The 24,884-nt window shown below is 45.7% G+C and overlaps 1 protein-coding gene across 4 annotated transcripts in view; it reads left to right on the top strand.

Annotated features, from left to right (window-relative positions):
* TAF1A (TATA-box binding protein associated factor, RNA polymerase I subunit A) overlaps positions 1 to 24,387 on the top strand; it is a 39,074-nt gene extending 14,687 nt beyond the window's left edge. For 3 of the 4 annotated variants that reach the window (XM_044289685.1, XM_044289682.1, XM_044289684.1), the window contains exons 5-12: positions 7,008 to 7,121; positions 11,296 to 11,494; positions 13,577 to 13,707; positions 14,239 to 14,397; positions 15,855 to 15,921; positions 20,314 to 20,437; positions 22,427 to 22,581; positions 23,602 to 24,387. In XM_044289685.1, the coding sequence (XP_044145620.1) occupies positions 7,008 to 7,121; positions 11,296 to 11,494; positions 13,577 to 13,707; positions 14,239 to 14,397; positions 15,855 to 15,921; positions 20,314 to 20,437; positions 22,427 to 22,581; positions 23,602 to 23,711 (1,059 nt within the window). In that variant the 3' untranslated portion in view covers positions 23,712 to 24,387. The remainder of the gene's footprint in view (positions 1 to 7,007; positions 7,122 to 11,295; positions 11,495 to 13,576; positions 13,708 to 14,238; positions 14,398 to 15,854; positions 15,922 to 20,313; positions 20,438 to 22,426; positions 22,582 to 23,601) is intronic. The other variant, XM_044289683.1, reaches the window with a different exon arrangement.
* Positions 24,388 to 24,884: the final 497 nt, after the last annotated feature.

The following is a 24,884-nucleotide window of genomic DNA, read 5'->3' as shown; positions in this document are numbered from 1 at the left end:
GCGAGTTCATAGAAAAAAAAAATTTGGGGCATAAGTTAGAGGAAATTGATCCTTTTTTTTTTTTTCCTCACAAAGTCTCACTTTCCTCTAACTTGGGACAAAAATGTAAATCTTTCATGGACTCAATATGCCCCTCAGCGAATACCTTGGGGTTTCTTCTTTCCAAAATGGGGTCATTTGTGGGGTGTTTGTACTGCCCTGGCATTTGAGGGTCTCCGCAATCATTACATGTATGGCCAGCATTAGGAGTTTCTGCTATTCTCCTTATATTGAGCATACAGGTAATGAGATTTTTTTTTTCCGTTCAGCCTCTGGGCTGAAAGAAAAAAAATGAACGGCACAGATTTCTTCATTCGCATCGATCAATGTGGATGAAAAAATCTCTGCCCAAAAAAAAAAGGAGGGGAAAGGCGTCTGCCAGGACATAGGAGCTCCGCCCTACATCCATACCCACTTAGCTCGTATGCCCTGGCAAACCTGATTTCTCCATTCACATATATCGATGTGGATGAATAAATCATTGCCAGGATTTTTTATTTTTTTTTATATATACAAAGTGTTTGCCAAAGCATAGGAACGCTGCCTCCTCCTCAGCTCGTATGCCTCGGCAAACGTATCTGTTACTGCAGAGGAGAAATCTCATCTTGCAGCGCCGCATACACCGACTTGCGTGTAATCTGACAGCAGTGCAATGCTTCTGTCAGAATGCACATAAGTGCTGCAGCTAGTCGATCGGTTGGTCCACCTGGAAGGTAAAAAGAAAAGAAAAAACCAGGCCGCAACGCAATAATTTTATTAACTTTGGAACAGAACATATAAACTTTAACTTTTTGAACTGAACATTAACCTTTTTGCTTACTGGTGTTTTTTTTTTTTTTTTTTTTTACCTTTATAGAACAAACCTCTCCTTCCCCATGGGTCAATGTGCAAAGCGCAAATCGCCCAAAGATGTGGCGAAGTGCGTTATGCACTTTGTCCCAGGTGAAAGGAGACGTTTGCAGCAGCAGTGAGTGAATGGGCCCTAATAGCCCTGTGTGCCTGGTGAGATGATCCCTATGCTAGGTGTACCTGTGTGTGGTACTTTCGGAAACACTCTCCAAAGCATAGGGCAGGGTGTTCAGGACAGTCAGGACAGAAATAGCGGGTGTCACGCCTTATTCCACTCCTGCTACAGACACGACATCTTTTTCGGGGTGACGGTTGGGTTGAGGTACCGGCAACGACATTGGGGAAATGTCGCTCGTGTAGACGGCTAACTACACTGGTGGGTGGGGCCACGGAACCTCCTGGGTACAGGAGGTTCTCGATGATCTCTTCCTGAAATTTGAGGAAGGATCGTGTTCTCCCAGCCTTACTGTAGAGAACAAAACTACAGAGCCAATTGAATCAAATATACAGACACCTTCTTATACCAGCGTCTGGTTCTGCGGGAAACTAAATACGGAGACAACATCTGGTCATTGAAGTCCACCCCTCCCATGTGAAGGTTATAGTCGTGGACTGAGAGGGGCTTTTCAATGACACGGGTTGCTCGCTCAATTTGTATTGTCGTGTCTGCGTGAATGGAGGAGAGCATGTAAACGTCACGCTTGTCTCTCCATTTCACTGCGAGCAGTTCTTCGTTACACAAGGCAGCCCTCTGCCCCCTTGCAAGACGAGTGGTAACGAGCCATTGGGGGAAGCCCGCGCGACACCACAGGCGCCAATCTGTTCTAGAAACAAATGCCTGAAGAGGGCCACACTTGTGTAGAAATTGTCCACATAAAGATGGTACCCCTTGCCAAATAAGGGTGACACCAAGCCCCAGACTGTCTTCTCACTGCTCCCCAGGTAGTCAGGGCAACCGACCGGCTCCAGGGTCTGATCTTTTCCCTCATAGACACGAAATTTGTGGGTATAGCCTGTGGCCCTTTCACAGAGCTTATACAATTTGACCCCATACCGAGCGCGCTTGCTTGGGATGTTTTGTTTGAAGCCAAGGCGCCCGGTAAAATGTGTAAGGGACTCATCTACGCAGATGTTTTGCTCTGGGGTATACAAATCTGCAAATTTCTGGTTGAAATGGTCTATGAGGGGCCGAATTTTGTGGAGCCGGTCAAAACTGGGTGGCCTCTGGGACGGGAGGTGGTGTTTTCGCTAAAGTGCAGGAAACGCAGGATGGCCTCAAAACGTGCCCTGGACATAGCAGCAGAGAACATGGGCATGTGATGAATTGGGTTCGTGGACCAATATGACCGCAATTCATGCTTTTTAGTTAGACCCATGTTGAGGAGAAGGCCCAGAAAATTTTTTATTTCGGAAACTTGGACTGGTTTCCACCGGAAAGGCTGGGCATAATAGCTTCCCGGGTTGGCGGTTATAAATTGTGTGGCATACCGGTTTGTTTCGGCCACGACTATGTCTAAGAGCTCCGCAGTCAAGAACAGCTCAAAAAATCCCAGGGCCGAACCGATCTGAGCTGTCTCAACCCGAACTCCAGACTGGGCGGTGAAAGGGGGAACTACAGGTGCGGCTGAAGTTGGGGACTGCCAATCAGGATTTGCCAGCACCTCAGGGACTCTAGGGGCTCTACGGGCCTGTCTTTGCGGTGGCTGCGACGGGGTCACTACTGCACGTGCCACCGTACCAGCTTCAACTGCCCTTCTGGTGCTCGCCACTTCACCAGGTTGTACGGCAGTGCTGGTACTAGGTCCAGGGAGGGCTGCGCTGCTGGTGTATGCTTCACCATGTAATCCGACAGCGCCAGCCCCACTCTGCTGCCCTTGAAGCGGATCCTGCGCAATCTGTGGTCTAGCGACACGGGGCCGGGTACGCCTGGTGCTATCGGGGACCTCAGCCTCCTCGTCCGAACTTTGTGTCAGACTGCCACTGCTTTCTACAGGTTCGTATTCTGACCCGCTAGATTCGTCAGATAAGGGTTCCCATTCCTCATCCGACTGGGTCAGAAGCCTGTAGGCCTCTTCAGAAGAATACCCCCTGTTTGACACTTGGGCAACTAAATTTAGGGGTATTACCTGAGACTACCCAAGAAAAAAAGCAAGCCTGTCTTACAAATGGGAGGCTAGCGAAGTACCGGAGGCCGCTGCGGTTGATAAAAAATATCAAAACTGATTTTTTTTTTATCGCCGCAGCGCGTGTAAAGTGAATGTGCAGTGATCCAAAAAAAAAATTTTTGGTCACTGCGGTGGGGCGGGCGTGGGCGAATGCACGTGTGGGCGACCGATCAGGCCTGATCGGGCAAACACTGCGTTTTGGGTGGAGGGCGAACTAAAGTGACACTAATACAATTATAGATCTGACCGTGATCAGTTCTGATCACTTCCAGATACTATAAAAGTACAAATGCTGATTAGCGATACGCTAATCAGCGAATTAGTGACTGCGGTGCGGTGGGCTGGGCGCTAACTGATCCCTAAACTACCTAACCAAGGGGCCTAAACTATCCCTAAAACCTAACAGTCAATACCAGTAAAAAAAAAAAAATGACAGTTTACACTGATCACTTTTTTCCTTTCACTAGTGATTGACAGGGGCGATCAAAGGGTTAATTGGGGTGCAGGGGGTGATCTGGGGCTAAAGTGTGGTGTTGGTGCTACTCACTGTGAAGCCTGCTCCTCTGCTGGATCCAACCGACCAAAAGGACCAGCAGAGGAGCAGGCAGCCATATATCAGATCATATTTACTAATATGATCTGTTATCTGGCACTTGATTGGCTTTTTTAAAAATCATCAGCTTGCTAGCCGCGATCATTGGCTGGCAAGCTGATGATGTGACCCCCCCCTTGACGAAATGCCGGCCCGCATTGCGCATGCGCGGGCCGGCTAAGCGCGTCATCTCGCGTCTCGCGAGATGACGCGTATATGCGTCAGTCTGCGTTAGGCAGTCCGGAGGCGGTTAAAGAGGACCTTTCATCTGGCAAAACATTGTGAACTAAGTGTCATGACATATACAGCAGCGCCCAGGGATCTCACTGCATTTACTATTATCCCTGGGCGCCACTCCGTTATCCCGCTATGCCCTCCGGTATGTTCTGTCACTTTGTTATAGTAGGAGGAGACTGCCCTTGTTCTCCTGGGCGTCTCCTTCTCTCAGGCTGTAGCGCTGGCCAATCGCAGCGCAGAGCTCACAGCCTGGGAGAAGGAGACGCCCAGGAGAACAAGGGCAGACCCCACCTACTATAACCAAGTGATCGAACATGCCAGAGGACATAACGGGAGAACGGAGCGGCGCCCAGGGATAATAGTAAGTGCAGTGAGATCCCTGGGCGCCGCTCTACAGATCATGACACTTAGTTCACAATGTTTTGCCAGATGGAAAGTCCTCTTTAATATAGAGGTCGTCCACTTTAGAAAACACATGGTCATACACCCTGCTAGGGGTTTACACACGTTAATTGAGGTGGTTTCTATGTTAAGGGTCCTCCTGAGTGGTTATGCCTCTTTCTCTCTGGAGGACCTGTCTCGTCCTGTATTACACAGACAACCCACCGAGGTCAAGGGACACTGTGTAATACTGTATTTTTGCCCTCTAAGACGCCCTAGGTTTTAGAGGAGGAAAATAAGAAGTAAAATTATTTTTCATCAGACCTCAGCGCTCAGCCCCAATTAGATCCCCAATGTTAATCAGTCCTCAGAACGGACCCCCAATGTTAATGTCCCCCGATCAGATGTCAGTTCAGACCCACATATTAAGGCCTCCAATCAGACCTAGATATATTTAGACCTCAGTTCAGTCCTCCATGTGAATGACCCCCATGCACAGATCAGATGAAAAAAAAAAATCAACTTGCCTCTCCTGCTCCGGATGCCGCCGCCGCTCCTGTCATCCAGTGCTTTTCTTCTTCCTGACGTGCACAGAGTGAGGTTACAGCGCACCGACATCCTCGCGCTACATGCAATCACAGCACAGCGGGCGGCCAAGGAAGCGGTGAGTACAGAGCTCGGCGAGCGACGCATTCACCATTTCCTGGTCCTTCTGTACTAATGAGCGCATCCATAATGAAAGCACTCATTAGTATTTGCCCCATAAGACGCAGTGACGTTTTCCTTTGCACTTGGTGGGGGGGGGGAATTGCGTCTTATAAGGTGAAAAATACGGTACTTGAGTTTCCTTACAGTGCAACCAAAGGGGAAATTAAGACTTACTGCTGGTCACTGGGATTCCCGCAGGGGACACTTTGTGATCTGATTATTCCCAAAGGATCCTTCTAACAAGTTGGGAATTTCCAGAGCACAGAACCCCTGTAAAGGGGCAGTAAATATTCCCTACACTTGGTGTACAGGTGAGTGCATTCTGTTACTCCCTGTTATCAGCTGCTTCCTTGGGTTGGGGGATGTTTACTGTAATATTTTTCACTAGGATAAGTGACAGGACGCCCTTTCTCCCTTGTCAGGTTGACTCTCCTCTGGAAACAGACAATGGGCACAACCTCTTCCTTTTAATGGACCCTGAACGCTTGTTTAATGACGCTAAGCACGTGGACTAGTCTCTCTGCTTGTTGGGTTATGCACCTTCATCCTGAGATCCGGGACGTTCCCAAGGATCGGACCTCCAGTGATTTTATGACATTATAGCGCCATGCCGTGACATCATCAAAGCAGGATAACCCATTAATCCTTGTGATTGCAGCGCTTCGTCAGTAGCAAATAAGAAGAAAATTTTAAAGGGGTTCACCAGGGTTTAATAAAATAAAATTACTGAAAATACTTAAATATTACATATATACCCACTGAACAAATATATAAACACAACACTTTCGGTTTTGCTCCCATTTTGCATGAATTGAACTCAAAGATCGGAAACATTTTCTACATACACAAAAGACCCATTACTCTCAAAAATTGTTCACAAATCTAATTCTGTGTTAGTGAGCACTTCTCCTTTGCCGAGATAATCCATCTCACCTCACAGGTGTGGCATATCAAGGTGCTGATTAGACAGCATGAATATTGCACAGGTGTGCCTTAGACTGCCCACAATAAAAGGCCACTCTGAAATGTGCAGTTTGATCACACAGCACAATGCCACAGATGTCGCAACGTTTGAGGGAGCGTGCATTTGGCATGCTGACTGCAGGAATGCTACCAGCGCTGTTGCCCGTACAATGAATGTTCATTTCTCTACCATAAGCCGTCTTCAAAGGCGTTTCAGAGAATTTGGCAGTACATCCAACCAGCCTCACAACCGCAGGCGACGTGTAACTACACCAGCCCAGGACCTCCACATCGTCTGAGACCAGCCTCCCGAACAGCTGCATAACCAAAGAATTTCTGCACAAACTCAGAAACGGGAAATATATATTTATAATAAAGTAATATTTAAGTATTTTCAAAATTCCTGGAGAACCCCTTTAAGTTGGCCTTACACGTTAGATTTATGTCAGCCAAATCTTCGGGCAGGGATAGTGGGCCAGGTAATGTGCATGGAGCCTCTGTGCTGGGGAGAGAACGATTAGGCGCTTGGATTTTTAACATGCCTGATCCTTTTGTTCTTGGCAGAAAGCCTCTGTCAAAGGGAAGATGAATGGGCATGCAAGCATCCAGAAGACCACCAGCCCGTGTAACCTCAGCCGACATGTGATCAAGCACTCGCTTGTTGGCTGATCACATCTTTCATGCGTCCTTAACCTCCTATTTCTTGGCCATACATCTTCTTGTATAAATAGGATGCGCTGCCAAAGATATGCAAACTGAACGGTCAGGCTAACGATCATTCATCCCCTGTACTGTTTGTATTGAACATGTAAAAAGCACCTTAAATGAGCATCGGTTGCCTTGTCAACCAGTGTAAACAGGACCCCTTACTCGTCCATATTCAGAGGTGGGACCCGCACCTATCAGACAATGGGGGCATATCCTAGCGATATGTCCCCATTGTCTGTGATGGGAATACCCCTTTAAGCCCCCCCCCCCCCATATTAGGGTGCTTGGAGAGGCATGACCTCTCAATTCATCCGTATATTAACCCTTTCTTATATTGACAAAATATCTGACTTGTTCATTTACAGATTGTTTGGAGATTAGGATCTGAGATCCTATTAAATCATCCCAAAAGCACAAACGAAGACATTAATCTATTCCACGAAACCATGAAGAACATCGGAGTGAAGAACTATCTTCAGGTAAGTGGGTGGCGTTAGATACAGTATGTAAGAGCGGAATAGTGTCAAGGTGTCTACATGGCGACTTTGATCACAACCGCAGGCTGGTCTACTGATACATGTCCCATTAACCCCTTCCCGACACATGACGTACTATTAGATCATGGAAGCCACTGCTTTCCCGCAATTTGACGTAATAATACGTCATGGTGATCGGGCGGATTAACCCCTTCTATGCTGCTGACCGCGTTATAGAAGGATTTGTGTCGGGTGAGGCAGCGCATCGAGTCCACGCACTGCTGTGGCGGGGACTCGATGTTTCAGAAGGCAGCCCGATGCCGTGCAGAGGCTGCCAAATGCCTTGCCGCAGGCTGGGTCTCCTAGGCAACCTGTTTGTGTACTACTCACTGTAGTACACAAACAGGCAATGCATTACAATACAGATGTATTGTAATGCATTGCGGAGGGGATTAGACCCCCAAAAGTGAACATCAGAAATAAAGTAAAGAAGAAAAAAGTTTCAAAATGTGTTTTTAATAAAGTAAAAAAAGAAAAAAAAAAACGCCCCTTATTTTATAATGACAAACAGAAGAAAAAAAAAACATGCTGGGTATTGCCGCGTCGGTAACGACCGGCTCTATAAATATATCACATGATCCACCCTGTCCGATAAATGCCATAAAAAAATAATAAAAATGGTGTAAAATAAAAGCCATTTTTGTCACCTTACATCGCAAAAAGTGCAACACCTCGTCCCGCAAAAAAATAAGCTCCTACCTAAGACAATCGCCCAAAAAATAAACTATAGCTCTCAGAATATGGAGACATTAAAACGTAATTTTTTTGTTTAAAAACTGCTATTATTGTGCTAAAGTGAAATCCATATAAAAAAATACATATTAGGTATCGCCACGTCCGTAACAACTTGCTTTATAAAAATATCAAAATAAAATGCTATTTTTGTCACCTTACATCAAAAAATTGCAACACCAAGTGATCGAAAAGGCATATACACCCCACAATAGTACCAATCAAACAGGTACCTCATCCTGAAAAAATTTAGTCCTTGCCTAAGACAATTGGTCAAAAAATAAAAAATCTATGGTTCTCAGACAATGGAGACACTAAAATATTATTATTTCGGTTTCAAAAATGCTATTATTGTGTAAAACTTAAATAAGAAAAAGTAAAAATATTAGGTATTGCCACGTCCGTAATGATCTGCTCTATAAAAAAGTTACATGACCTAATCCCTCAGGTAAACGCTGTAAAAATAAATAAAAACTGTGCCAAAACAACCAATTTTTTGGGGGTCACCTTGCCTAATGAAGTGTAATAATGAATGATCAAAAAATCATATGTAGCCAAAAATGGTACCAATAAAAACGTCAACTCCTTCCTGCAAAAAACGAGCCCCTGCATAAGACAAACGGCAGAAAAATAAAATAGGGAGTTCAGAAAATGGAGATACAAAAACCAAATTTTTGTTTAAAAAAATGCTTTATGTAAAACTGAAACAAACGTCGTAGAAAGTAGACATATTTGATATCATTGCGTCCGTAACAACCTGCTCTCTATAAATAGCACATGATCTACCCTGTCAGATGAATGTTGTTAAAAAATAAATAAATAAAAACTCTGCCAAAACATCAATTTTTTGGGGGGTTAATATGCCTCAGAAAAAAACTTAAAATGGAACAATTTAAAAATCATATGTACCCCAAAATCGTACCAACAAAACTGGCACCTTTATCCTGTAGTTTCCAAAATGTGGTCACTTTTTGGAGTTTCTACTCTGTGGGTGCATCAGGGGGCTTCAAATGAGACATGGCATCTAAAAACCAGTTCAGCTAAATCTGCCTTACAAAAACCATATGGTGTTCCTTTCCTTCTGCACCCTGCCGTGTGCCCGTACAGCAGTTTACGATCACATGTGGGGTGTTTCTGTAAACCGCAGAATCGGTAATAATTATTGAGTTTTGTTGGCTATTAACTCTTGCTTTGCTACTGGAGAAAAATGGATTAAAATGTAAAATCTGCCGAAAAAGTGAAATTCTGACATTTTATCTCCATTTTTCATTAATACTTGTGGAACACCTAAAGGGTTAACAAAGTTTGTAAAATCAGTTTTGAATACCTTGGGGGTGTAGTTTCTAAAATTGGGTAATTTTGGGATGGTTTCTATTATGTTAGCCCCACAAAATGACTTCAGACCTGAACTGGTCCTTTTAAAAAGTGGGTTTTGGAATTTTTCCGAAAAATTTGAAGATTAGACTTCCAAACTTCTAAGCCTTGTAATGTCCCCAAAAAATAAAATGACATTTTAAAAATGATCCAAACATAAACATTTTTGTGTAAAATGTGTCACAGTTGAATGAATAACATGCTCTACTTCTCTTAAACATTGAAAACTCAAAGGAAGGCTCTGTGTCACCTCCTGCTGGTACTGCGCAGTATTCCCATCAGCCCTCCTTTTGCCCCTATATGTGTGTAATGCTCCTGTTGTGCTGAATGCAGCTGGAGGGGGTTGGGCTGATCACTGAAGTCTGTGCCTGGATTTCTATCTTCTCACAGATTATATTGTTTATCCAGGATGCATGTTCCTGACATCCTGTATTTTTGGCAGTGTAATGTGCACACACCCATAGGCTGTGTCCATCGCAGGTGATTCATCTCCCTGACGTTAAATGGTCTACGTGTGACTTCTTACAGGCAAAATTCTTGACCCATTTTTTTTGTGATATTACCTGTTTTTATGTGCATATTACTAATTATCTAATTCTGTGTGTGGTTTGCAAAGTGACACTATCTGTTATTTAGTTTTCTACTGGCTGATCTAATTTCCTTAGGATTTGTCCAATAATATAACTGCTATAATACTGTCTCCTATGTACATGAAAATAGGAGCTACAATACTGCTCCTATGTACAAGAATATAACTACTATAATACTGCCCCCTATGTACAAGAATATAACTACTATAATACTGCTCCTATGTACAAGAATATAACTACTATAATACTGCCTCCTATGTACAAGAATATATCTACTATAATACTGCTCCTATGTACAAGAATATAACTACTATAATACTGCCCCCTATGTACAAGAATATAACTACTATAATACTGCCTCCTATGTACAAGAATATAACTACTATAATACTGCCTCCTATGTACAAGAATATAACTACTATAATACTGCCTCCTATGTACAAGAATATATCTACTATAATACTGCTCCCTATGTACAAGAATATAACTACTACAATATTGCTCCTGTGTACAAGAATATAACTACTATAATACTGCTCCTATGTACAAGAATATAACTACTATAATACTTACTGCCTCCTATGTACAAGAATATAACTACTATAATACTGCTCCTATGTACAAGAATATAACTACTATAATACTGCCTCCTATGTACAAGAATATAACTACTATAATACTGCCTCCTATGTACAAGAATATAACTGCTATAATACTGCCTCCTATGTACAAGAATATAACTACTATAATAATGCCCCTATGTACAAGAATATAACTGCTATAATAATGCCCCTATGTACAAGAATATAACTGCTATAATAATGCCCCTATGTACAAGAATATAACTGCTATAATAATGCCCCTATGTACAAGAATATAACTACTATAATGCTGCCTCCTATGTACAAGAATATAACTACTATAATACTGCTCCTATGTACAAGAATATAACTACTATAATACTGCCTCCTATGTGCAGGAATATAACTACTATAATACTGCTCCTATGTACAAGAATATAACTACTATAATACTGCCCCCTATGTACAAGAATATAACTACTATAATACTGCTCCTATGTACAAGAATATAACTACTATAATACTGCCTCCTATGTACAAGAATATAACTACTATAATAATGCCTCCTATGTACAAGAATATAACTACTATAATACTGCTCCTATGTACAAGAATATAACTGCTATAATAATGCCCCTATGTACAAGAATATAACTGCTATAATAATGCCCCTATGTACAAGAATATAACTGCTATAATAATGCCCCTATGTACAAGAATATAACTACTATAATGCTGCCTCCTATGTACAAGAATATAACTACTATAATGCTGCCCCCTTGTGTAGGTTTCCATAAGTATCTTGCATGAAGCCTGTGTGATGCTTGGTGTTCCTTGCAGATTTCCCTGGAGCAGATCTATCACTTGCTGTGTAGCGGTGACACGGATGAAGTGAACAGGGTTGTGTCCTCATTAGACAGCTGGAGATACGGGCAGCACTCCATCAAACAGAACAAGCTGCAGAAGCTGATCCAAGCTTATAGAGCCGTCCTCAACTACCGGGCCTGGGTGGAGAGGAGATCCGCAGTGACCGAAAATGGTAATGTGTGAAGTAAAGGACTGAATGTAGTTGCTTCTTTATCTATCATCTATCTCTCATATCTATTTACATGGGCCAAGAATTGGAAAAATCATCTCTAGCGAGGGTTAATGCTCGTTATTGATGAGGTGGAGATGTAAATTGTTGGAGATTGGCCGCAGCAGCACAGAACTTCTTGAGAAGATTCCTTTGTTTATTCCGAGACCGGAGCAGCAAGGCAGCGCTGAAATAAATGTGAAAGGCAGATTCTGACATGAGGTAGACGGACGTGTGAAGCAGCGGTAGAAGAACGTCAGTGCTGTGTGCGCGCCCAAACACGCCTGAGAACAAAGGAATAATTAGTAGTATAATGCAGGTTTGTCACAGTGTCCCGCAGTCCGTAGGAAGGAATGGTGACGCCTAAATGACATCATTATACATAACGTGACCTCAGACACTTTTCTATTCCTAACCATTGACGTTCCTCAGTTGCATCTCCAGCATCAATGTGCAGACGGAAGACCTGCGCCTCTTTATACTTCATGATAATTAATTGGCTGAAAAATGTCTAACACGTATGAGAATGAATAACTAATGTATCTTTAACCCATCGTCCTCTGATTCCATTATCCTTGTAAATGTTTGTTTGCCATAAACTAACTGAGCTGTGCGCTGCGATTGGCCAGCACTGCAGCAAGGGACACGCCTCCTACAAAAAATCAGTTCAGTACAACAGACGGAGCTGAGACACCGGAGCCTATACCCGGCGAACGGAGCGGTGCCCAGGCATACTAGTAAGTGCAGGGGGACCCCTGGGCGCCGCTCTGCCCACAGGTATAGTTCGTTTTTAGTTTGTATACTAGTGAAAGGTCCTCTTTAAACATGATGGACGTCATTTATTTTTAATGTCGGGCTGGGCACACGCTGTTGGACTGGACCCCATGTGTCTCACATTAATAGTATGTGACCCCCAAAGTACCATGTCACATAATTTTGTTTGAAACCCCCGCGGATGACAGATGAAGCAACAGCTCAGATTGAGATGATTACTTACTGACTTGCTGATGATTCTTACTGACACACGCTGTGGCATCCGTCCCCATTGACTTGCATTGGGGGTCATGACCCGTCTTGCTCCGCATCCCAGGAGGGGCTCTTTGTGTCTGTAAGGTCGGTCCCCCCTGACCTAGGACCTCTTTCTTAGCAGCAGTACATCAGTATTCAGTGTGACTCTTTATCTAGGCTTCAAGGTAGAAATATAGGGTGTCTGACAACATGGTGGACTGTCAGATCTAATCCTGATTCTTCAACATAAATGTACCGCTTACCCGATGAGCGAGCGAAGTGCTCGTGTATTGGGTAATTGGATCGTGTAGCACAAACCTCCTTTTTCCCCTCCAGCAGATTGGGCCATGTAATCACGATCTCCTGCCGGGAAACAACGAGTCAGTAGGGGGAAGAGCGATGGCGTTGGTGATCACCCCTCCCCATACTGTGGAGGAGATCGCTGCATGTAAACGCACCGGTCTCCTCCGCTAGCGCTCAGCAGATTGTCGGGAAGGAACGCTTGTAGGTTGTCCCATGTAAAGGGACCTTTATGTTACTTTCACATCTGTGGCAGCGGTTCAGGCAGAGAACGGCTTGCTGGAATTTTCCGGATCCGGCTCTGCTGGATGCAAGTGGGATGCCGCATTCCGGTAAAAATGCAGAGAATTGGCTGGATACGAACCGCTGCACTCTTGTGTCCTGCCGATTCCCGGCGTTCTCTGCTGGATCAGGTGGACGGATCTCTGTGCTGCAGATGTGAAAGTAGCCTCATATCTGCCCCGTCTGTCTGTTCATCTGCCCCGTCTGTCTGTTCATCTGCCCCGTCTGTCTGTTCATCTGCCCCGTCTGTCTGTTCATCTGCCCCGCCGTGGAATGTTTTAATGTTTATCCATATATCCGTTTATCTAATCTCGTTATCTATTTACCTCTCTTCTATCTTTCTCATATGTGATTATTTATCCATCCATCTTTCTATCTCAATCTATTTCCGTATCTGCATAATCGCCATCTTCCGGTTCAGCCCCGTGATGTGTATTCTGTGCTGTTCTCCTCCAGATCTGGGTTACGCGTCTCAGTCCTCCACCGTTCAGGCCATGGGCAGTTATTACAGACAAGCCACTGTCGCGTTTCAGGATATCGTCCAGTTTCCTGGTGTGTGGGATCCCTTCATTCTCAACTATGTGGATGTAAGCAGTAATGGCGTCTCTTCCTTGTATCCGTATGCACCAGGCTTTTCTTCTGTTTCCATCACACAGACAAGGAGTGTTCGGTATTGATCGCCAGTCCTCAGTATCTAGTGGGGGTCCGACTCCCAGCACCCTCCCGATAAGCTGTTTGAAGGGGTTGCGGTGCCTCGGAGGTCCTCACAACATACCAAGGACAGCACCTTACCTTGTATACCAGCTGTACCCGGTCCTGCAGCCCAGACCTGTTCCCTTGAATGGGACTGAGCTGCAGATGGGTCATGTGACAAAGGGTTGGTGCACGGAGGCCCTCATTTGCATATTTATTTTTAAAAAAATCCTTACAACCAATTTTCTCAAGGCAGGCATCATTTTTGACAACAGGATCAACCCTACCAGGCAGTATGCTGGTTTAGTAGGGTTGATCCTGCTGAGTGGTGATTTTTTTAAGGGGCAATCTCTAAGTTTTATTTACATGCAGCTGGACAATATGGGGTTACTTGGTTATATTCCTGCAAAATGTGTTTTTTTAAGCTACTAGAATCTTCTGGAGAGACGGAGGAAGCCGAAAAGGTTCTGAAAGAATACGCTTATAATAGCAAGAACCCGCCAAATCCTAACGCCCACGTGTACCTGTACGAGTTCATGAAGAGAAACGGAGCGGCGGATGACCTGCTTCTAAAAGAGCTCAGGGTGCGTATCGCTGTGCTTTGTGTATCGCCTACACATACCGAGGCGCTGTAAGGTGCTCCAAGCACCCCCCAAAATAAAAGGTTGGGCCCCTAAGACGTGTTATACAGTAGGGAAAAGTACCGAAAGATGTCAGAGACAGGACATGCTGCCATTGAGTATATGGTATGTGCTTGGTACACTCCAGGTTCTTGGTGCACACTTTGTTCATTTTGTGAACCCATCTGCCGGTGACAAGGCGACCCCCCCCCGCCTCAAATGGGAGCCTGGGAATTATTAGACAGAGCTCGCCGGGGATAGGCCTCTACCGTGAACCCGGGGCAGGTAGGATCCAGCTATATTCTGCTCTAGATGAATCCAGCCTTGGACAGATGGCGAGGCGCCTGGCCGAAACGGAGGCCGCTCTGAGTGTGCAGTGCACGCAGCAAAGTTATGTCCGGTTTCTGCATGCAGTTTTGGCAGCAGAAATCAGGAGTGGACATAAAAGGAGAGAAAGTCTAAAGGATATGTACGACTGCATCAGGAAACCTGACCGTGTGGGTGTCCCCTAATGGTGACGTCGCACGTGGCAGAATTTGAACTGAAAATCAGTCCCAATTCATCCGAATAGAGTTATTTTGGTGGCAAGCGCATGGATTTCTGCAACCGCGTTCAGGCGAACGCAGTGGATTGTCAGTCGCAGAAATTTCTGCAGCGTGTGAAGATTCGGAGTAATGTGCGGCTGCAGTACAAACGATGCAGCAGCGCTCTGCAAGCGCACAGGCATGCAGGGACAGATGGGATCACAATTTGATAAAAATATGTGCTGAGAAACAAAAATTTTTGCAAAAATGCGATTTGCAGTAATGCGTATATTTCATGTTTGCTTTGCTTTTGTGTGGCAGTCACAGCCTCCTGCTGTTTGTATACTAGGCCGCATCGCAGACATAAGAATGGGGGGCGAGCGCTGCAGTCAGTCACGGTCCTCAGCGGTCTTGTACTGTGTGCCGACACTTCTCCGCTGCAGCCTTGTATACAGACAGGTGGAGGACCGGCCAGCGGAGCAGAGAACAGCGCAGGAGAAGGAGGCATGTGCTCATTTTACGCCCATTAAGTGGCATGGGGCAAATTTATAATTAAAGGGCTTCTCCTATCTCAAGAATCCGCATATGAATGTAGAGTAAGGTGGGCGTGCGCTGCTGTGTTAAGAGGTCCCATAACAGTGAATGGAGAGGACGCTGCGCATGCGCTGTGTGCTCTCCACTTTCATTGAGGCTCCTTTCTTGAGATAAGAGCAGGTCAGAAAGGTAGCAGCCGCACCTATTGGACATTTACCTACATCAATATCCCATAAATGTCCAGATGGGATAATCCATTTAAAGATGCCACAAGCAGACCTTTCCCTCTCATATCGGAAGGTTATTTTTAAAAGCAGTTTTTTTAATATATATATATAATTTATTTATTTTTCTTTCTTTCAGGTTTTGTATTCCATGACTCCATCTCACAAACTCATGCTGAAATGTAGCAGACTCCTTGACCGATCTGGTAAGGCCCTATCGTTTATTTTTTTTTATTTTTTTTTATTTTTTAAGGGGTCTGCAGACTAAGTGTCCATTCACACGTCCGCAAAACACGGACACTAACCATGTGCGTTCCTCATTTTGCGGACCGCACATGGTCGGCACCATAATAGAAATGCCTTTTGTTGTCCGTGGATGCAGACAAGAATAGGACATGGATGCGGACCCTTAAGCTGCCCATACACATCAGAGGTGCTCACTCAGCCGTCCGCTGTTCATCCTAACGCTCACATACATGCTTTGTTTGGCCAAGTGCCCTGAATGGGAGAAGGGGAGTTAGGCTACTTTTACACTGGCGTTTTGGCTTTCCGTTTGTGAGATCCGTTCAGGGCTCTCCCAAGGGTCCAAAACGGATCAGTTTTGCCCTAATGCATTCTGAATGGAAAAGGATCCGCTCAGAATGCATCAGTTGGCCTGCGTTCAGTCTCCGTTCCGCTTTGAAGGCGGACACTAAAACACTGCCTGCAGCGTTTTGGTGTCCGTCTAACGAAACTGAGCTAAACGGATCCGCCCTGACACACAATGTAAGTCAATAGGGACAGATCCGTTTTCTATGGCACAATCTGGCAGAATAGAAAACGGATCGGTCCTGGTGTTCAAGACGGATCCGTCTTGGCTTTGTTAAAGATAATACAACCGGATCCGTTCTGAACGGATGCAGACGGTTGTATTATCTGAACGGATCCGTCTGTGCAGATCCATGATGGATCCGCACCAAACGCGCGTGGGAAAGTAGTCTTAGTCGCTACCAGACACCTCTGATGGCAACTTGCCTTCACAACTACAAAAAGATTTGGCTTGTTGAGACCAAACTACCCAAACCACCTCTCCCCAATATCTGCCTCCAGGGGAGAGTCGGGAGTCCCTCCTACACATTAGTCGCCCAGTTTCACAGATATTATGTTCGTCTGACATTAAAGAGGTTCTCCGGCCATTTAACTTAATTAGTAATTCTTAATAACCTGCGGAAGGAAGATGTTTTACCATCGCTCCCCTGATGCCGCCGTCTCCGCTGCGCTTACATAGGCTGCGGGCTCTTCAGCCCAGGTCCTGACCTGTTCAGCTTCATAGTAGTAAATGCAGTATATACTGTAGTTTTAATTGGAAGGGAAAAAAAACTTTAAGGCTGCAGTGCAACAACATGCCACAAGGTGGCAGATTGCAACTATGCATGATGTCTGTACCCACCAGCTGCTAAATGTCAGTTTTCCCTGTAGAAGCCGATATGCACTTGTCTGACGTCTGCTTGTTACATCTGTTTGAGCCAACAAACAGCAGCTGCCGAGGACTACTTTTTCCACTATAAAAGTCTGTTGGGAGTAATGTCTCCAGACTGTTCTGAAGTCACCAGAATGACCGATCCTGTATACTACACCACACAGGAGAGCTGACAGATCCTCTATACTACACCACACAGGAGAGCTGACAGATCCTCTATACTACACCACACAGGAGAGCCGACAGATCCTCTATACTACACCACACAGGAGAGCTGACAGATCCTCTATACTACACCACACAGGAGAGCTGACAGATCCTCTATACTACACCGCACAGGAGAGCTGACAGATCCTCTATACTACACCGCACAGGAGAGCCGACAGATCCTCTATACTACACCACACAGCAGAGCCGACAGATCCTCTATACTACACCACACAGCAGAGCTGACAGATCCTCTATATTACACCACACAGGAGAGCCGACAGATCCTCTATACTACACCACACAGGAGAGCTGACAGATCCTCTATACTACACCGCACACAGCTGACAGATCCTCTACACTACACCGCACAGGAGAGCCAACAGATCCTCTATACTACACCACACAGCAGAGCTGACAGATCCTCTATATTACACCACACAGGAGAGCCGACATATCCTCTATACTACACCACACAGGAGAGCCGACAGATCCTCTATACTACACCGCACAGGAGAGCCGACAGATCCTCTATACTACACCACACAGCAGAGCTGACAGATCCTCTATACTACACCACACAGGAGAGCTGACAGATCCTCTATACTACACCACACAGGAGAGCCGACATATCCTCTATACTACACCACACAGGAGAGCCGACAGATCCTCTATACTACACCGCACAGGAGAGCCGACAGATCCTCTATACTACACCGCACAGGAGAGCTGACAGATCCTCTATACTACACCACACAGGAGAGCTGACAGATCCTCTATACTAGACCGCACAGGAGAGCCGACAGATCCTCTATACTACACCACACAGCAGAGCTGACAGATCCTCTATACTACACCACACAGGAGAGCCGACAGATCCTCTATACTACACCACACAGGAGAGCTGACAGATCCTCTATACTACACCACACAGGAGAGCTGACAGATCCTCTATACTACACCGCACAGGAGAGCCGACAGATCCTGTATACTACACCACACAGGAGAGCTGACAGATCCTCTATACTACACCACAGGGGAGCTGACAGATCCTCTATACTACACCGCACAGGAGAGCCAACAGATCCTCTATACTACAACACACAGGAGAGCTGACAGATCCTCTATACTACACCACACAGGAGAGCTGACAGATCCTCTATACTACACCACACAGGAGAGCTGACAGATCCTCTATACTACACCACACAGGAGAGCTGACAGATCCTCTATACTACACCGCACAGGAGAGCTGACAGATCCTCTATACTACACCACACAGGAGAGCTGACAGATCCTCTATACTACACCGCACAGGAGAGCTGACAGATCCTCTATACTACACCACACAGGAGAGCTGACAGATCCTCTATACTACACCGCACAGGAGAGCTGACAGATCCTCTATACTACACCACACAGGAGAGCTGACAGATCCTCTATACTACACCACACAGGAGAGCTGACAGATCCTCTATACTACACCACACAGGAGAGCTGACAGATCCTCTATACTACACCACACAGGAGAGCTGACAGATCCTCTATACTACACCACACAGGAGAGCTGACAGATCCTCTATACTACACCGCACAGGAGAGCTGACAGATCCTCTATACTACACCCACAGGAGAGCTGACAGATCCTCTATACTACACCGCACAGGAGAGCTGACAGATCCTATATACTACACCACACAGGAGAGCCGACAGATCCTCTATACTACACCACACAGGAGAGCTGACAGATCCTCTATACTACACCACACAGGAGAGCTGACAGATCCTCTATACTACACCACACAGGAGAGCTGACAGATCCTCTATACTGCACCGCACAGGAGAGCCGACAGATCCTCTATACTGCACCGCACAGGAGAGCTGACAGATCCTCTATACTGCACAGCAGAGCTGACAGATCCTCTATACTACACCGCACAGCAGAGCTGACAGATTCTATATACTACACCACACAGGAGAGCCGACAGATCCTCTATACTACACCACACAGGAGAGCTGACAGATCCTCTATACTACACCACACAGGAGAGCCGACAGATCCTGTATACTACACCACACAGGAGAGCTGACAGATCCTCTATACTACACCACAGGAGAGCCGACAGATCCTCTATACTACACCACACAGGAGAGCTGACAGATCCTCTATACTACACCACAGGAGAGCTGACAGATCCTCTATACTACACCACACAGGAGAGCCGACAGATCCTCTATACTACACCACACAGGAGAGCCGACAGATCCTCTATACTACACCACACAGGAGAGCCGACAGATCCTCTATACTACACCACACAGGAGAGCCGACAGATCCTCTATACTACACCGCACAGATCCTCTATACTACACCGCACGGAGAGCTGACAGATCCTCTATACTACACCACAGGAGAGCTGACAGATCCTCTATACTACACCACACAGGAGAGCTGACAGATCCTCTATACTACACCACACAGGAGAGCTGACAGAACCTCTATACTACACCACACAGGAGAGCCGACAGATCCTCTATACTACACCACACAGGAGAGACGACAGATCCTCTATACTACACCGCACAGCAGAGCTGACAGATCCTCTATACTACACCGCACAGCAGAGCTGACAGATCCTCTATACTACACCGCACAGGAGAGCCGACAGATCCTCTATACTACACCGCACAGGAGAGCTGACAGATCCTCTATACTACACCACACAGGAGAGCTGACAGATCCTCTATACTACACCACACAGGAGAGCTGACAGATCCTCTATACTACACCGCACTGGAGAGCTGACAGATCCTCTATACTACACCACACAGGAGAGCTGACAGATCCTCTACAAATAAGGACATGCTTCTATAGACTGCACTGGGGGATGTCTCTATCAGAGCTCAGCTTGTCTTTCTGCTGTTTGGACAGATTCTGAAGACGATCAGAAGCTTTCTTTGCACGTCCTGTTTGACCTCTTGGATTTTTCCGGTTGGAAGAAGAATGTGACGGCTTGGAGCTGCTTAGCAAAGCGACTGCAGAAAACTTTCCTCCAGTAAGTGACTTGTATCAGAGACTTTTATTATTTATTAATTTTTTGGTCTGTTTTTGTATTGGTGACCAGTTTGCACCTCCGTTTTGTATGATAATGCTCCTGTGCAGAACTGTGTTTTTAGGGTTACAGGGTGCAAACTCTATCGGCCCCCTCATGTATGCTGGCAGTAGACAGACATTCTGACAGTGACAAACTGGGGTATACACCAACCATCCATAACATTAAAACCACTACTTAATATCCTGTTGGTCCCGCTCGTCCTGCCAAAACAGCTCAGACGCATTGAGGCATGGACGTCTTAGGACCTCTGAAGATGTGCTGTGGTTTTTGGCACCAAGACGTTAGCAGCAGAGCCTGCAAATTGTTTGGCGCTGCCTTCATGGATCGCACTCGAGGTGCGTTTACGCGGGCAGAGCCGCGGCAGGTTGTCGGGAAGGAAGCGCTCCTTCCTCACAGTTGGCTGCTTGATAGGAGGAGCTGAAGAGCTGCATTTACAGCAGCGATCACCTCCACTTTATGAGAACTAGCTATAGCGATCGCTCGGCCTCATCACCTGCATTGTTTCTGGGCTGCAGATCGCTGTTGGACACCACAGTCTACTGCCTAGAAACAATGATTTAGGTGCCTGCACGAACGACAGGATCACCCGTTAATCGGATGATCGTCTGCATCTCTACACGGGCAGATTGTCAGGAACGAGTTTTTGCAGGAACGGTTGTTCCTAATAATCTGCCCAATTATTGCACCGTCTAAATACACCTTTATTTTCCACCACGTTGCACCGATGGTCAGTCAGTTTAAGACCTGAGGCATTCAGAAGCATCATTGTCCCCTTGATCTCGTTGTCATGTTCTTGAACGTTGTCCTTCTTTGCACCACTCTTGGTAGGTACCAGGACACCACTGCATACAAGGAACACCCCACAAGACGGTACATTTTGAAGATGCATTGACCTGGGTGTCTAACCATCACAATTTGGACCTTACACTTCCAAAGCATCCACTGCTCTGACGGTTCACTTGCTGCCTGATGCAGTCCTGTCTTTGGCATATGCCGTTGTCACGAGCTAATCCATGTTCTTCACTCCACCTGTCAGTAGTTTTAACGTTATTGCTGATCGGTGTATTTGTGTTTTCGCGTCTCTTTACGGTACAGCATATAAACTAGGAAGTGTTTAATATTGGTAAAATGGCTTTATTCTCAAAGATCGGTCAAGTAGCTGAAGAAAAGCCTAGTTAAAATAGCTGAGGAATAGGAGCCAAGTGTAACGGGTAATTTTCAGGGACATCTCATACCTCTCGTAATTGCTTAGTAGTAGCTCAACTCCCATAGAAATGAAGAGAAGATGGCCTCACTTGTGCAGCTGCTCTCCGCTCACTTCCGGGGACCCGTTTTGGAGAGAAGTGCGGGTCCCACCTCTGGGACCTGCTCCTATCTGATATTGGTGGCATATCCTAGCGATATGCCACCAGTGTCTGAGGTGAGACAACCCCTTTAAAGTGAATTATTTTCTGGAGTATTTTTCTGTTATTCCTCCTAGACATTTAGGTCAAAGGGACGTGTCCCTGCAGCGTCTGGCCCTGGCAGCATTAAGGAATTGGTGCTCTGGAACCATTTCATGAGGAATGTAGTGATTTCCTAGAACAAACCTGTTGGGAGAGGCGGCATGTCCCCATTAAAGGCTATGAAATTCTCAATAAATCTGCAGTTCGCCCTTTACTGCCTCTAAGAGGTTTAATTGGTCTTTAAAAATAGTAAAATAGGGACATAAACGGGAATCAAAGGACTTTTCAACCGAAAAGAAAATATCTCGCTGTGTGCGGCATTATCTTCTCTGACTCGTCTTGGTAGTATTCCTCATGCTTTCACATTCCTGTGATTCCCATGTGAAGCAGGAGAACGATGGAGGTTTCACGTATAGCCCACCAGCAGCACAGAGCGTTTCAGCAGAGTCGCGCGCTAGCTCATTAACCTGTGTTGTCTTTCTAGTGATCGTAGCGCTTGGATATTGGAGGCCTGGCAGCCCAGGCAGAGCTGGTGGCCGTCATACCACTTCACAAGCTTTCTTGCCAAGAATGACTGGAGGGAGTGTGCCAAACTCGGCCTGGTGAAGGCTATGGTGGCCGGGATGTTACAGGGGCCAGGTAAGTCGCCCCAATCACGTGGTATCGTACAATCTTTCAGAAGTGAGCTTGGTCGTTCATTGTGAGAATCAGTGGGGCTCTAGGCAGTCGGGGCCCCCACCTATCGGGAATCATGGCATATGTGTGACGCTATCACAGCAAATAATTTTTAAAGGCATCCTCCACTTTGTACAATCCCTGCTTGTTAGATGGATCCATTGACAAAGAGCTGATTGCAAAGATTCTCCGTGCTGAGAACTCCAGCGATCAGCCAGAGAAACCTGGCATCAAGTGTTCAATCTCCCTACAGCGCCCCCACAGGGGAGATGAGGTATTACACAGTGCTCATTCACATTACAGGACGGGTCCTCCACAGCGAGGGATGCTGGGCAAAATATTCCATCATGCAAGATAACTCCTTCAAAGGGGTTGTCTCATCCCTATGATATGCCACCAATGTTGCATAGGTGCGGCCCCCAAAAGTTAATTTCTATGGGAATTCCAAAAATAGAGTGAGCGTGGTCAGCTACTTTCGAAAGTCCCATAGAAATTAATGGAAAGCGCACCGTGCAGCAATGCAGCATAGCCACTGCTCCACTCACTTCTATGGGACTGCTGCAGATTTACTATAATTTACGCCAGAAACTGGCATAAGTTATAGCTAAAGTTTACGTCAGACCCTAGCTGGCATAGACTTTAGTTTCTGGTGCACGGAGAAGGAGAGGTGTGCCTTATCTGGCTCCAGGGGAAGAAGACTGGCGTATGGTAATGCCAGTATTGATAAATGTCCCCCCCCCCCCGGTCTGCTGTGCTAAAAGTCCAAATTGGGAGTTAAAGAGCCGGGACAGTAAGTAGAATTACATGGAGAAACTTCACAAATTATATCCAGAAAACTATACATACAGATGAAGCAGAGCTAACTTTGTCATTGTGGCGTAACTTAGTCCAGCTCTGCTACATCTGTGAGCGTTGTGTTTTTGCTTTTATGCAGGTTCTCGGTTGCGAGATTTATACTGATTTGTCTCCTTCTTCCTCTTGTAGGTTGTGTCTATTTCACCTGCGTCTATGGATCTGCGAGGAATGATGAGAAAACAGCCTTACGTCATATGAAGAAGTTTATAAAGATGAATAACTGTGGAAATATCCCGTAACCGGGATGGTGGTGACTTAGCGGAGGCAGTCATCGTAGGCCGGTGACAACACTAGAGAGAAGACTTGTATCCGAGAGTTCCTAGTAGCATTGAATTATGGTCCATAAAAATGGCTGCCTCCGCTGTACGTCAGTGACCGCTCCGGCCTAAACCCTTCCAGTTATATGTGAAGGGTCCTGTTATGAGCCCATTTGTAGGGTTCAGTTAATATTTTCATACAGTGGAGGAATTGCATTTTTTTAAATAAAATGTGACTTCTTACTTTATTACTTCAAAGGGGTTCTCTAGGACTTGGCTATTGATGACCTCGCCTTAGGGGCGCATGCGTTATACTTTTTTACCACCGTTGGGCAGAGGGCTGTAATCCTCTATTTCATTGATCAAAGCCAACCGTCATACTAAATAAGATACCGCCCATCAGCGTCCTCCCCGCTACATATCAACCATCCGCAGCACTTCCTGTGTCGGTGACTACATTAGCCATGCAGGTAATAGACACAATAGCTGTGGTCACCGATGGTTATCCTCCACAGTATCGGGAAGCAAGGACAGGGGAGAACCCCAAAATAAAAGAATGCCGTCATACGTCGGCTAGGGTTGTGATTGGCAAAAGTATTCCTTTAGGCTACGTCTACACAACGACATTTGTTGCGCAACATTTTGTTGCACTAATGTGGCGCGACCGTTTTTTATAATGGCAGTCTATGGTGTCGCACTGCAACATACTGCGATGCAACAGTCGAGATGGATTTTTCTGCGACTGTTGCGTCGCAGTTGCAGTGCAACACCATAGACTGCCATTATAAAAGTTGTTGCGCGACATTAGTGCAACAAAATGTTGCGCTACAAATGTTGCAGTGTAGTTGTGACCTATCTGTCGCGCGACTTATTGTCGTCGTGTAGACCTAGCCTTAAAGGAAACAAGGTCTTAATTTAACAGTATTGATCCCGGTATAGAGTGTGGTGGTTTTTGGATTAAAGTATGCCCCCCGCCCCCACAATGAATGCTGAAAAAAGCATGGTTACCAAAAATACCATTCAAAACCACCAACAAACTTTTTTTATTTTTATTTTTTTGTGCAAAAGAAATGCCAGACAATGCCTAGATACAGAGTGTCACGTACGGGAACCGCCCTGTCACGTGACTCGGGTGCGACTGCCAAGGGTCAATCT

Source organism: Bufo gargarizans, chromosome 4 (genome assembly GCF_014858855.1).
Source record: "Bufo gargarizans isolate SCDJY-AF-19 chromosome 4, ASM1485885v1, whole genome shotgun sequence".
Lineage (NCBI taxonomy): Eukaryota > Metazoa > Chordata > Amphibia > Anura > Bufonidae > Bufo > Bufo gargarizans.
This window is presented reverse-complemented; position numbering and strand designations above follow the sequence as displayed.